Source organism: Cibotium barometz, chromosome 58 (assembly GCF_041138505.1).
Source record: "Cibotium barometz isolate CiBa-2024 chromosome 58, ASM4113850v1, whole genome shotgun sequence".
Lineage (NCBI taxonomy): Eukaryota > Viridiplantae > Streptophyta > Polypodiopsida > Cyatheales > Cibotiaceae > Cibotium > Cibotium barometz.
The window spans coordinates 16495754-16510765 of record NC_141103.1 but is presented as its reverse complement, the minus strand read 5'-3'; the positions used below and the strand labels follow the sequence as shown (position 1 = coordinate 16510765).

At 45.1% G+C, this 15012-nt stretch overlaps 2 protein-coding genes across 3 annotated transcripts in view; both read right to left on the bottom strand.

Moving 5' to 3' along the window:
- Positions 1-3884: 3884 nt before the first annotated feature.
- LOC147605966 (uncharacterized) overlaps positions 3885-15012 on the bottom strand; it is a 28437-nt gene continuing 17309 nt past the window's right edge. The window contains exons 7-9 of one of the 2 annotated variants that reach the window (XM_086792334.1): positions 5209-5345; positions 4956-5071; positions 3885-4568 (exon numbers count right to left, since the gene is read on the bottom strand). In XM_086792334.1, the coding sequence (XP_086648460.1) occupies positions 4497-4568; positions 4956-5071; positions 5209-5345 (325 nt within the window). In that variant the 3' untranslated portion in view covers positions 3885-4496. Of the gene's footprint in view, positions 4603-4955; positions 5072-5208; positions 5346-15012 lie in introns of both variants that reach the window. The other variant, XM_086792333.1, reaches the window with a different exon arrangement.
- Positions 8657-14990, bottom strand: LOC147605967 (uncharacterized). The gene is made up of 2 exons (XM_086792332.1): positions 11650-14990; positions 8657-11564 (listed from the first exon to the last, which is right to left on the bottom strand). Exons 1-2 carry the CDS (start codon positions 12682-12684, stop codon positions 9759-9761), a joined length of 2841 nt encoding a protein of 946 aa, XP_086648458.1. The 5' UTR covers positions 12685-14990; the 3' UTR covers positions 8657-9758.

The following is a 15012-nucleotide window of genomic DNA, read 5'->3' as shown; positions in this document are numbered from 1 at the left end:
TACGAGCATGAAACATTGGAGTCAATTGAATGGAACTGTCACTATATATAGGTAGTGCCTCTTTTAACATTATTTCCAAGTCTGCTAAGAGTTATTGCATCCATGCAACTTCACATGCTGCTTGTGTTAAAGCCCTATATTCTGATTCTATAGTACTCATGGCTATAGTAGGTTATTTCTTTGATGGCCAAGAAATAAAACCATTTCCAATTGAGTAACATAGGTTTGTAGTGCTCCTTCTTGTTGATGGATCGCCTACCCAATCTGCATCACAAAATATATGAAACTCATCTTCGCACCAATAGTGAACTCCATGATTCACCATGTTTTTGACATAACTCAAGATCTTCTTACTGCAAGCATGTGAGTTTTTCTTAGGCTTTGCATAAATTGTCTTAGTACCACTCCAACTGCATAAGCAATATCTATGAGATAAATGAGTTTTCCCACAAGTTGTCTATATAAGGTTTCATCTTTAAATATCGATCCTTAGTCCGCTTTAAGTTTCACATTCACCTTCAAAGGTGTTGCTATGGATTTGCAATTTGTCAAATCATATTGTTCCAACATGTCCATGATATACTTTCTTGTGAAAGTATATATGCTTTTTCTCCTTTGATTATCTTAGTTCTGCCAAGTCTTTCATATTGAATTCTTCACAAAGTTGTGGTTTTGCTTTTGCATCTGTTCTTCATAATTTCCTGTCAAAATAAGATCATCCGCATAAAGCACAAAAATTATAATGTTGATTCCTTCGATGTTCACAAAGAGTGAAGGATCTGTATAACTATTGTTGAATCCAATATTTCTCAAATGAGAATCTCTCAAACTACACTCAAGGTGCTTGCTTTAATCCATATGAAGCTTTCTTTTATTTGCACACGTGTTGGATGATGTAGATCTTCATAACCTTGAGATTGTTCCATGTAAACCTCTTCCTTCAAGTAACCATTAAAAAAGGCATTCTTCACACCATTTGATGAAACATCCATCCTTGATTTTCTCCTAAAGCAATGATGGTTTTTATCATCATTTCCATCTTTGAAATGGGTGAGAAAGTTTCTTCATAGTCTACTCCATAAGTTTGTGCATAGCCTTTGTTGGCAATAAGTCTTGCCTTGAACCTATTTACACTTTCATTCGAGTTGTATTTGATCTTATAATTTGCATCCAATGGCCTTCATGTCATCTTTGTATGGTGTGAGATCCTGAGTTTGATTTTCTTAAAGAGCATCAATATCTTCATCCATAGCCACTTTCCACTCATGGCTTTGTATAACATCCTCAAACCTTTTTGGTTCTTCCAACTCTATCACCTTTGTCATATAAGCATAATGTTCAACCATTAAAGAGTCATAGGTCAACCTTTGAACCAGATGCCTTACCCTTGTAGACCCTCGAGTTTAAATTTCTTCCACATATTCACTTCTTTGATTGATTTGAGGAATTACTTATTATTGAGTATCAATAGTGCTTGATTCACTCTAGTGATGGTGTGTGAAGATCTCCTTTCCATGGAGACAACTTCTCCTCTTTTGTTTCTTTGAGTAAAGGTTGAGCCTCACTTGGCTCATATTTGACGTGATCTCTTTATGCTTGTCATACCATCCATGCATCTCATTAAAGTAAACATCTTTGCTGACATACATCTTCTTGTTTGTAAGATCATAGCATTTCTAGACACTCTTTTGTAAATCAATTCCAATGAGCACACATCTCAAGATTTTGGCTCAAGCTTTGTTTGTATCTCATCTCGCACGTGGATAACACAAGCATCCAAAGATCCTCAAGTTTGCCACACTAGGTTTTTGTCCTATGAACTTCTCTTCTGGAGTTATGTTGGAGATCAATTAATGAAGAAAATCGCATAATTACATGTCTCTGCTCAATAGTAGTCTTGCATGTTCTTATATAACATGGCTCTTGCCATCTCTACAATGTGCTGATTCTTCCTTTTTGCCACTCCATTCCTTTTATGGCGTGTATCTTAGAGTCAACTGTCTTTTGATACCTTGTTGCTTTAAGTATTTGTCAAATTTCCATGACATATACTCTCCTCCACTATCAATTCTGGCCAAGACCACTTTGCTTTTCCACTTCTTTGAATTGTTGAAACTTATCAAAAGCTTTGCTTTTAGCTTTCAAAAAAATTATCCAAACCGTCCTTTGAATAGTTATCATTGAAGGTTATATACTATCTTACTCCTTCAATGCTTATTGTGTTTGTGTTGGAACCCATATACTCGTGTGTATATCCTTCTTTGTTGAAAGGCTTTCTTGATGAGTTCTCTTTTTCACATGGTTCACATAATCCAGACAATGTTTGTCCTTTAAGAGTTGGCATTCCCTTTACCAGCTATCTCCTTAAACGAGAGATACTTATGTGACTAAGTCTTTTATGCCAAAGCTCAACCTTTGACATAGATGAGCTTCTCGTATATGCACATGCCTTTGATGTAGGCATTGCATCCAAAATAAACATTCGTCCAACTTTTTCACCTCTTGTTAGAACCATGAGTGTGTTAATCTTGCCTAACACACCCATTTGGATTCGTTGTTACTCTCATATTTTGCTCCACAATCTGTCCAACCGACACCAAGTTCTTTGTAACGCTCGGAACATGAAGAACATTGCTTAGCATTCTAAGGACCCCCAATCTACACAATTGAGAAAAATGTATGAAAAAAAAAAGATGAAAACAAGAATGGCACAAAAACCAACTTTCAATGGGTTCATGACAAAAAAAAATGCTCAAAATGTCAAGAACCACTTAAAAGCATCATATAACCATCAACAAGCAGCATGCTCAAAGATCACCTTTTTACAATTTGTTACCACTCTTGCTCACCTCACAAGTCCATGCCCATCCTTGGTGATCCAAAAATCAAGGGTCAACCCTTCAACAATAATGGCTAGGAGATGAGAAACATCATCTTTGTCTATATACTCCCTTCATTGGCGGTTGCATGGTAACCAATATTACCCTAGTATATTCCATAGACACCCATTGCTTATCCCTATCTCGAATATTGCTCTAGAGCATGGAACCAATAGTGAATTTGAGCCTTCCCTTAGCACGTGGAAGCAATGTGAAATTTTGTCAAGAGAAGAAGGAAAAGAGATGATAGAAAAGGAGCACTACAAAACTCAAATAGGTGTTGTGGATCTCAAAGGTGCTCTCTGGAGCTTCAAGGTGTTTTGCAAAAGCTTAATGAAATGATGTAGATCTCGATAAAGGGGGTGCTACAAAGCTTAAAGGGGTGTTGCAAAAGCTTAGAGGCGCTACAGGTCTTAGGGATGGGTTGAGAGATGCTCACAGCTTTAGAGGTGGGCTAAGGAGTGCACAGAGGTGAGCTGAGGGGATTGGAAAATGCTATATACAGAGCTCACAAATGGTCCACGGAATTCTCGTAGGTGAGCTAAAGGGGGTTGCTTAGCTCACATGTTGGCTAAGGGATGATGCATAACTAGAAGAATTGCCACAAAGCTCACAAACCCTCTCAAAAGTAGACGAACTTTCATAGGTAATGGAAAATAGAGAAAGAGAGAAGAGAGCTACTACCCAAGAGAGGAAGACCTGAGAGAAGGGAAAGAAAGAAACAGATGTGAGAGAATGGAGAGCTTAGGACTGGTATGATTGGAGGGGGGAATTTGGGAGGTTGGAGGAGGAGCTAAATGAGATAGGCTATGCCAAAAAACAGAGATTTACTAGGCTTGTAATGCTTCACAAGTAATATGTATAAGTTACGCTATTTTTCTATTGATTTATGTTTGAGAGAAAATCCATCCTACTATATACTCTGAAGTTACTTGGAGTCCACATGCCTCTCTCTCTCTCTCTCTCTCTCTCTCTCTCTCTCTCTCTCGTGCACACACATGCAAAAAAACAAGCCACCATGTATATTGGTCCTTTCTTTCTCATCCATAAAATAGTGTTACCTAGAAAGTCTAATGAGAACCCCAACATTCCCACAGTAATGAAAGAAATTAGAGGAGGGTGATGTGGACATTCTTCCAGCTGCTGCTTGTTCTCAATCCATTATAGTCTGCTATTACAATAAATTAAAGTCTACAGACCTCCAAAAATAACTTTTCTGGCCTTCTTTCTCTAATTTATACGCTGCTACCAGCTGAAACACATTTTGGGCACAGGGTCCCCTTGGAGACCTACCTCTAGGCTGTTTCCCACAATTATATATACATGCTCCAGAAGTGATTTATCTTTAGCCTTGAGCCACGAAAAGAATCCACTATTTTTAGGAATGCATTCCTTGATCGTATACTTTACTTGAGGGAAATGAATACTACAGAAGTAATCACAATATCGCATCCATCTTTTGCAAAAGAATTCAGATTTTTGACTGCTCAGTGGGAATTTTATTTCTCAAAGCAACAGCTACCTTAGAGGTGTTCTGGCGTCCTATCTGTTGACAGATGTACTCCCCAGTAGCTATCACTTTCATTATATCCACATTTGTCTGCACTCCAAGGCCATTTAGCATATACAGAACATCCTCCGTTGCCACATTCCCAGTGGCACCTTTTGCATATGGGCATCCACCAAGGCCTGCCACAGATGAATCCACAACATTGATGCCCATCTGAAGAAAGACCATCAGAAATCATGAGATGAATCATCAGAAGAAAGACTGTATTTACCGTCACAAGATTACATTCAAGAAAACTGGTCTAAAACAAACATGCGGGAGGGGGGGGGGGTGGTTGAAGGGGGAAAAGAGAGAGAGAGAGAGAGAGAGAGAGGAGACAACAACAACTAAAGCTCTAGGTAAGCAAAGAAATACTTTGTGTGTTCTCATCAGCACCCATAGGTAAGCAAAGAGAAACCTTATGTTCTCATCAGCACCCTTACGTAAGCAAAGAAATACGGTGTGTTCTCATCAGCACCCAAGCATAAGAAGCTGCTATCCAGGTTTCTAAAGTGGCCACCCCATACCTGAAGAGCCAAAAAAATATTGGCCAATGCTTGGCCATATGTATCATGAAAATGCACGGCAATTTTCTCAATAGGTGCAACCTCCATCACAGCTTCCAACATAGGCAACACGTTCCCTGCAGTGACGTTTTCTTCCATGAGAAACCTTTGAGGAGAATAAAATACCTGCACTTCTTAGAATAAGCTGACAAAATGGCCCTTGAACTTAAGCTCGAGTAAACTTTTATGATAACATTTTCAAAATCTAGAATACCAGGAGTTCCAGCACCAATAGTATCACCAAGGGAGATCTCATAGCAGCCCATGTCCAACAGCTTCTTTGCAACAAACGCCACCTTTGATGGAGAGATGGGCCCTTCATCTGGACATGCCACGACGCAAGAAACATACCTGTTCACAGCAAAAAAGATTATTAACTTAAAAAATCATACGCCACTTTGGCCTTCAACCGAAGTAAATTGAACTCTCTCTCCATTGGGAGAGCATTCCAGATGCAGAGGGCCAGACGACCGAGAGGTAGCAATTGGTTTCAATTGGTTTCAATTGGTTCCATTGTCTGGAGAGCTTGCCCAGTGCAGCATTGTTATGGTGGGGCAACTACTTGAAGCACCCAAGGATTCTGACATGGGATGACTGCCGTCGGGCAGGCATAAAGGAGTTCAACCCTGTTGATTACGGGCAACGGTTGCAGCTTCCTTGCGGACTAGTATGTATTCACGCCTCTTCGGTAAGGTATCCTCAAACTGGACAGTTTTCCTGCATCCGGTGCGAACTGGCACTTTCACCTGACCCACTTTGGAAGCTGTTTCACATGCTCCATAAGTCCATTTTGCCATCAACGTGGATGGATGGCCTGAAGCCATCTTTGCACACATTCATTTGTGTGCATCAGCCCCGAAATATCTTTGACACATTTTTTATTGCAACAAAACTCGAGATTCCAAAAGATGCAAAGCCAAACACAACACCAGCAACACAAGGGCAAGGAATCTTCCAAGGAAGGAGTTGTTAAGGCCACAGAGAGGGTAAGCACAGTTCTAGTTGGGGAGTCATGAAAGATCAGTGGCCTCATAAGGAAACTCATTTGTAGATTCCTGTTAATAAGGCGAGGACAGAATGTTAGCTTCACAGCAGGACATGAAGTCGTCTGACAGTGCTCAGGACACCCAGTTTCTTGGGTGACCCCCGATTGGAGTTATCATATTTTATGTGGGCCACCAACATGGGTACTGTACAGCTGAGAAGAACAACTTTGTGGGGGGGGGGATGCGGCACACCCATAGGACAGTAAGTCACCAGAGGTGTAGATCAGCAGCATGGACAATTCTCCAGTAAATTGGGGCCGGACAGTCGGGCAAAGGTAGGTTGGGCTGCATAAATGTGGTGGTGGAACAGGTCGAACCAGCTTACCAGCATACAAGAGGTGTAAATTGTAGGGACTTCCATTTTTTAACCACTTCCAATATTTCCGTTTTTAGTATTTCTGACTCAACTAAGTACCTTGAATGTTCTCATGTTTGTACTTGGTCTCATAGGTTGTTTTGGCCTCCAGTCATTGTGGCCTCCAGCTAACATTAATAAAGGTCTCTCTCTCTCTCTCTCTCTCTCTCTCTCTCTCTCTCTCATAGGACATGATGTAACCTTTTGGTCTCATAGGTCATTTTGGCCTTTTGTAGACGTTAATACAACTTTCTTTCTTTCTTTCTCTCTCTCTCTCTCTCTCTCTCACACACACAAAATGCAGATCTGCATTGAGCTACTAGGAGAGCGTTAAATACTATCAAGAGAAGACAACACCAGGTCCACTCAAATCATCATGACACAGGCAAAGGTAAGAGTGAGTGGGAAAATCTGGCCAAATACTTAAGGCAAGAAGTTGGTAGACTTCATCTTGCAAATTATAAATAACCACGCAAAACACTCTAGTTAAAGGAGGGTGCAGGATCCATGCCTAAGTTTGGTGCTCTTGGCCTCGGTTCCGCACTCTTGCTGAACCCTCCCTCAACAGAGAGAGGTGAGGCACGCCCTTTTAAAAATATGTAAAGCCCCTGACCTCCAAGGTATCAAGACTACTCAAATGGACCAGCGAGACATAGCCAATTGGTGCATTCCCCAAATGTTTAATTTGGCTTTGTAAGTCTAAATCCTTTCGAACTGGTGTAATATGCGGAAGCTTCGGAGAAGGATCGGTACTTCAAAACTCAGAAATCAGCACTCTTTTCACGACGGAATTAACGCACAAACTGAAAGGAGATGTGCAGAAAATAGAGAGACAAGGGGGAGATGGAGAGGACACAGTATTGGGTCCCAATTACCCTCTGTAGGGCCCCTACCACGGATGGTGTATTTGCTTTATTAGAATGATGTAAATCTGAAAACAAATACAGAAACTTGACCTTTTCTTGGCTGGAGAATCCTGCCCTTGACCTTCAATCCTTCACCCCTTTGTGTTAGCAACTTCTTGGCTGTCCTGGCCCTTGTTTGCTTGGAGCACTCGGTGAATTATGAGATGCCTTCATTGATTCTTGGCTGGAGTATTTATACTCCCCCTTTCATGCAGTCGGCCAGCTTTATTACAGCCCCACGACTAGGTCTTTAGAAATTATGTGCTTTCACACTATGCAATAAGCTGGCCACACTGCGCATGCCTGCCAGAACAGTACCCGGCTGCTGGGCACTCTGCGCATGGGTGTGGGACTGCCCCTACACCTGGCCGACCTGCTGGGTAGGGTTTCTAACCCTGTCGGCTGCCTGTCCAGCAGCATTAAAGCTGGCCGACAGCCCTTCCAGCCCATGCCATGGCTGGTGGGCACAGCTTGGGCCCTCCTGGCCCCTTGGGGGTGGTTCTACACCTCCCCCATGCCCACACTACAAGTGCAAACCTTCGCACTGGGGTAGCCCTATGGGCTGGCCCCATCTCTACATGCAAACCTATATGCCCACAGAGGTCTGGCATCCAGTTGCAAACTAGACACACAGAACATCTGACATCATTCCAGAGGGAGACTCACAGCGCGGACTGGCACTGTTTCATGTGCAGGACAGTGCACACCTGACCTTGGACTCATGTGCAGGACAATGCACACCTGACCTCGGACGACTGAGATGGATCCCTCGCTGACTCGTCCCGGACTGGGCTCACATGGGACCAGTTCACCATCCCAGGTCCTGCACCTTCTGTACAGAAATATCTACATGGCATCCAAGTGCGGGATGCACGTGACATCCCCTTCTGCTTAACTTGACGGAAGCTGCATAGCCTCCAAATAATCCGTCAATAATGTCGGATAGTCTTCAAAAAATTCTTTGTCGAGCCATACCGCTTCATGAGTTCCTCGGTCCTGAAACTTCGTGAGAAACTATCGTAGTCTTCGGCCTGAGCCATGCTTGAAACAGTGCAGAAGGATTTGTTCTGGAACCATTACTTCTGCTTCATCAATAATGTCTGGTTCCGCTTCGTCTTTAACCTCTGAAGGGGGTGGACCTGCATATGGCTTTAACCAACTGACATGAAATACATCGTGCATAGTCCAACTCGGAGGTAGCTTTAACTGCATAGACACCTCATTAATCTTTTTCCGGATGGGAAGTGGTCCGAAGCTCCTGAAAGACAACTTTGGGCATCGCTTGCCCACCTGCTTCAATCTTTGCTTCATAATCCGAAGATACACCCAATCCCCTCATGTCCCTTCGGTCTTTATTGGCCTGTCGAGTGTAGGCCTCTTGCGCTTTAGCCAATCTGTCTTTAACGGACTCTAGGATCTCCTGGTAAGACTCCGTCACTCTGTTCGCCTCCGATACTGAAGACGAAGTCCTGGTTAACAACGACTGGAAAGGCCTTCCAAACGCTGCCTCATATGGAGTCCTGCCAATAGCTGAAGAAAAAGAGTCATTCAAAACAGCTTGAACTAAAGGCAAAAACGATTCCCACTTACCTTGCTGATCGTGGACATAACACTTCAGCACATCAAAGGCCAACTGGTTGTATATCTCTGTCTGGCCATCTGTCTGTGGGTGGAATGCACTGGAAAAATTCAACTTAGTACCAAAATTATCAAACAATGCCCTCCAAAAATGACTGGTAAACTTGGCATCTCGGTCTGACACTATGGTCCTAGGAATCCCGCCAATCGGGTACCAATGCCGAATAAATAACTGGGCAACATCCTCGGCGGTCACATTGGCCCTGCAAGGAATAAGCATAACAAATTTGCTAAACCTATCAACAATAGTTAAGCACCGCGTATTACGCTTACTCAGACTAGGAGACAGATTTGTGACAAAGTCCATCGAAATGTCCTAGAAAGGACCCTCAGGAATTGGCAAAGGCTGTAACAACCCTATCTTCTTTCCACGAGGAGCTTTCACCTTTTGACAAATGTCACAGCGTTGTACATATGTAAACACATCACGCCTCATCTTTGGCCAATAGTATTGCCGTTCTAATTTCTCCAGAGTCGAATTCATGCCTCTATGACCACCTGTAATGGCGTCATGGACATCATGGAGAAGAGCTGCCCGGAATGATTTCATGACACATAGTCGGTCTTTGTAGAAAAGCCAACCATCGCGTATCAGAAAATGGCATGGTCCTGTGGCATCCAATGCCTGTTCCCACTGTGTACCGAATTCCTCGGAATCCGCGTACGTGTGCTTCATGTCTTCTAGTCCTGTACCAACAAGGTCAAGTCTAGTGGTCTGAATCGCAGATACTTGTCCCTTCCTGCTCAAAGCATCGGCCACTGGATTGGCCTTTCCTGGAAGGTACTCAATCATACCACCGAACTGCTGAAATATCTGACTCTAGCGGTGTTGTTGATCACTCCACTGTGCACTTGGCATCGTCTGAATCCAGCGCAATGCCTGATGGTCAGTGCGAACCTCGAAGTCACGGCCATACAGGAAATGTTTCCAATGTTTCAAGGCCTGTATAACTGCTAGGAGTTCACGATCATAGACTGAGTAGTTCTTCTCGACGGGCAGTAACTTACGAGACATGTAAGCTACCGGATGACCATTCTGTTGCAATACACCAATTGCGATGTTACTCGCATCGGTGATCACTTGAAATGGTTCGTCCCACGAGGCAAGGGCTAAACAAGGCGCTTCTGACAAAGCCACCTTGAGGTTCTGAAATGCCTCCAACGCTCGTGGAGTCATTCGAATCTTTTGCCTTCGTGTTTTCACTCCCTTTAGGAGATCGGTGAGATCTGCCGAGAGATCAGAAAACTTATCAATGTGGGTGGAATATGCCTGGCATATACCCACAAATGATCTAATGTCATAAGCTGTCTGAGGTACTTCCCAGTTAACAATCTCGGCCACTTTAGCCGGATCAAGTCGAATGCCTTCGGCACTAATTATATATCCCAAGTAATGTACCTGGAACAGATAAAATTCTGACTTCTTTTCATTGACATAGAGCTCGTTGCTTTCCAACAACTTAAGGACTTTCTCCACATCAATGTCATGCTGCTCAACTGTAGCTGAAAATATGAGTATGTCGTCTAGAAATATGAACACACACTCTCCAATCAACTCCCGGAAAATACGCATCATCATGCGGTTAAATGTAGCGGGGGCGTTCGTCAATCCAAATGGCATGACCACAAATTCATAGTGGGCCCGTTCTGTACGGAAGGCTGTTTTGGGGATGTCCCCCTCTACGATCCGTACCTGGTGGTACCCACTCTTTAAATCCAGTTTGGAGAACACCTTAGCTCCATTCAGCCTCTCCAGAAAATAGTCAATTCGAGGCATCGGGAATCTGCTCTTGATAGTCAGCTTGTTGAGTGCACGATAATCGACACACAACCGAGAAGACCCATCTTTCTTCTTGACAAACAAGATCGGTGCTGCAAATGGCGACACGCTGGGGCGGATGAAGCCAACTTGCAACAATTCTTGGAGTTGGCGGTCCAACTCCGATTCCATTGCCTTAGAAAGGCGATACGAAAACTTGCTCGGGGGTTCCAAGCCTGGGAGGAGGTCAATCTTGTGATCCTCCGGTCTAAACGGGGGGAGCTGGGGAGGGAGACTGTCCCGAAGAAAAATCTTCTGAAACTTTTCATGGAGAACCGAGTACTTCTCGGAAGCACTGGCCACCGTCTGGGCTGTCTGGATGTAAATCATCGCACATTGTGCGCCTTTCTTGACTGCTTGCTTAGCCTGCAAGTGGCTTATGAGCGGAAAGTTGGGAATGCCTGGCTCACACTTAATGGTCACCGGGGTGTTTGACACATTCCGATCGATCTGGAACGTGTACTTGTCCCACTTGACATCAGAAAGAAACTTGTGAAACCACTGGATACCCAAAATTATGTCTGCTCCTACAAGAGGGGCAACCATAAAGTCACGCACAAACTCTATGCCCTGAATCACTAACTTAGCACCTAGAGCTTCATACTTGACGCTCGTTGTCATACCTGTGCTAAAACCCTCAACTTGTTTGTCCACCGGAGTCAGCTCGAAACAGACACGCTTAGCAGCCTGTTCCGTGATCACATCCTCCGTGCTGCCGCTGTCAAACAAGACAACGACTCTCTGGCCACCTATGTAGCCAAAGGACTTGAGCAATTCGTTGCGCTCATACTCCTGGTCATGGGCAACCTTTTGCTTATCTTCGAGCTCCCGGCTAATAATTGCTCCAACTGAAGCACCGGGGGTTGAAGAACTAGGGGTGGTCATGGGCAACCTTCTGCTTATCTTCGAGCTCCCGGCTAATAATTGCTCCAACTGAAGCACCGGGGGTTGAAGAACTAGGGGTGGCCGCTGGGGTCTGTGTGGGAGCTGTGCTCACCACGGAAGCTGTGGAGACGGCGGCGGCCTTTGGAGGCTTCTTCGGACAATCCCGAGAAGTATGTCCTTTTGTGTGACAAAAGAAACATCTACCCTCCTTCCTGTACTGAGAAAGCTCCTCAGCACTCAACTTGCCTGTCTTGCCTGCCTCCGCTTTCTGGTCTGGAGTAAGCTTAGACGCATTGTTCGAGTTCTTGGAGCCAGAGGCTCCCGGGCTCTGTCCTGGGGAAGACCCCGTCTGGTTCTGGCTTTTGCCCCCCGAGGCGTTAGCCTTGGGAGAAGCCGGCTGGGAAATCTTGGGCTTGCCACCATTGTGTTTCATTTCTGCACTCTGCGCAAGCGAGAGTGCGTCCTCAAAGGTGGCTGGCCTAAACATACGCACCTCCCATTGGATTTGTGTGTCCAGGCCATATAAAAACTGCCCTTTCTTGTCCGTATCAGATAAGCCTAATTGCAGACACAAGGTCGAAATTTTATTGGCAAACTGAAGGACTGGTTGAGCGTTCTGACGCGCTCCCCTGAACTCGTCTTCGAGTCGCTCAAGATAGTGGGGCGGTAGAAACCGCTGCTTAAGGTCGCGGACGAACTCGTCCCACACATAAGCTGCCATACCTGCTCTGGTGTGGGCATGAGCCCACTGAGTCCACCAAGGAATGGCCTCACCTTCCAAGTACCAACTAGCTAAGATCACTTTGTCAGTATCTGTTTTCCTAACTGCGGCAAAGTAAGCTTCAAATTGATGTAACCATGAATAAAGAGTAGTGGGATCGAGTTTACCATTATACTTACTGAAATTCATTTTCTCGGGAAAATGATTCGAGGGCGCCGCCGGTGTCAATCTGGCGTCCAAAGCTCTGAGGTAACGCTCGTGTTTCACTCGTCGCATGGCGTCGTCTTCTCGTTGTCGAATCTCCAATGCACGCATCTGCATCTCAAGCAAGGAGCTTGGCTGCGGCTGTGACCCCGTGAGAGGGTCCCTGTGACGAGGATCTGGTATCTGGGATACGGAAGGAGAGGGAGGAGGAGATGGAAAACACGACGCTGGAGAGCGAGAACGCTCCTCCAGAGCCAAAATCCGCGCCTTCTGCTCATCCAACTTGGTTGTCTAGTCTGCGATTGCTCGCATCATCTGCTGGAACATGTCTGTGACACTCACGCCGGGTGCCCTAGCTGGGCTGCCTGGTGCACTCTTGTCCCATGGTTCTGGTTCTCTCTCGTCGCCAAAACTCGCCATGGCGGGAAAATGCAATTCCTTTCCGGAACGCAATATGACCATCCACTATCTATGTGGGAGACTTCCGGAGGCTTCCGGAGGCTAAAAACCAACCGTCCTTCGAGGGACAGGAGTCACTCCGAAAGGGGTAGTCCACCGGCGTCTAAAAACCAACCACACGAGCGAAAAAATTTTCTGGTTTTCTTTGCTGAATCTTTGTCCTTGAAGTAGGCTCTGATACCACTGTAATATGCGGAAGCTTCGGAGAAGGATCGGTACTTCAAAACTCAGAAATCAGCACTCTTTTCACGACGGAATTAACGCACAAACTGAAAGGAGATGTGCAGAAAATAGAGAGACAAGGGGGAGATGGAGAGGACACAGTATTGGGTTCCAATTACCCTCTGTAGGGCCCCCACCACGGATGGTGTATTTGCTTTATTAGAATGATGTAAATCTGAAAACAAATACAGAAACTTGACCTTTTCTTGGCTGGAGAATCCTGCCCTTGACCTTCAGTCCTTCATCCCTTTGCGTTAGCAACTTCTTGGCTGTCCTGGCCCTTGTTTGCTTGGAGCACTCGGTGAATTATGAGATGCCTTCATTGATTCTTGGCTGGAGTATTTATACTCCCCCTTTCATCCAGTCGGCCAGCTTTATTACAGCCCCACGACTAGGTCTTTAGAAATTATGTGCTTTCACACTATGCAATAAGCTGGCCACACTGCGCATGCCTGCTAGAACAGTACCCGGCTGCTGGGCACTCTGCGCATGGGTGTGGGACTGCCCCTACACCTGGCCGACCTGCTGGGTAGGGTTTCTAACCCTGTTGGCTGCCTGTCCAGCAGCATTAAAGCTGGCCGACAGCCCTTCCAACCCATGCCATGGCTAGTGGGCACAGCTTGGGCCCTCCTGGCCCCTTGGGGGTGGTTCTACACCTCCCCCATGCCCACACTACAAGTGCAAACCTTCGCACTGGGGTAGCCCTATGGGCTGGCCCCATCTCTACATGCAAACCTATATGCCCACAGAGGTCTGGCATCCAGTTGCAAACTAGACACACAGAACATCTGACATCATTCCAGAGGGAGACTCACAGCGCGGACTGGCACTGTTTCATGTGCAGGACAGTGCACACCTGACCTTGGACTCATGTGCAGGACAATGCACACCTGACCTCGGACGACTGAGATGGATCCCTCGCTGACTCGTCCCGGACTGGGCTCACATGGGACCAGTTCACCATCCCAGGTCCTGCACCTTCTGTACAGAAATGTCTACGTGGCATCCAAGTGCGGGATGCACGTGACAACTGGACACTGAATTAGATCAAAGAGGAAAGGAAGAATGAACTTTGGAAATGACCGCACTATCATGGTCAATTCAACACAATGGCCAAGTAAAAGCCACATTACTCTCACTCGTGGCACATAATGTTAGCACTAGATATACCTCGCCCACCATGCCTCCTAGGGGTTACATTGGAGAGGGCACTCCAGTTATAGTGTCCCAGATGAACCGCAACCACCCTTTGCACAACAACTCAAGATCCGAGAGACCCCTTAAAAGACACAGGAGTGCTCCACCACAGGCACAAGATGTAGACAGTTTGTATGAGATCAAATGCGGAGGAGACACATTGATCCTTATTGGCACAAATTAGGGCTTGTACCTAAGATGTTGGGTCCTCCTTTCTTTTAGCTGGGAACTTTTTCTCACGACATATTTTGGCTACGGTCATAGTTGCATGAAACAGAAATGACAAGAAACTTGTACAAACCTTTGAGAAAATCAAAACTTAGTAGAAAATTTTGCTCGGAAACAACAACCGGGTACATTCTAACATTGTCATACTCATGGATGTTTTTATTTTTCTAGCCAGATTGTGTTACCTTTATTCCATCACAAAATTGTATTGTAACACTTTTGGTCCCACAGACCCGTTGGCCTTGTGTAAACACTAATACAACTCTCTCTCTCTCTCTCTCTCTCTCTCTCTCTCTCTCACACACACACACACAATACAGATTCAGTAAAGCCACGTTA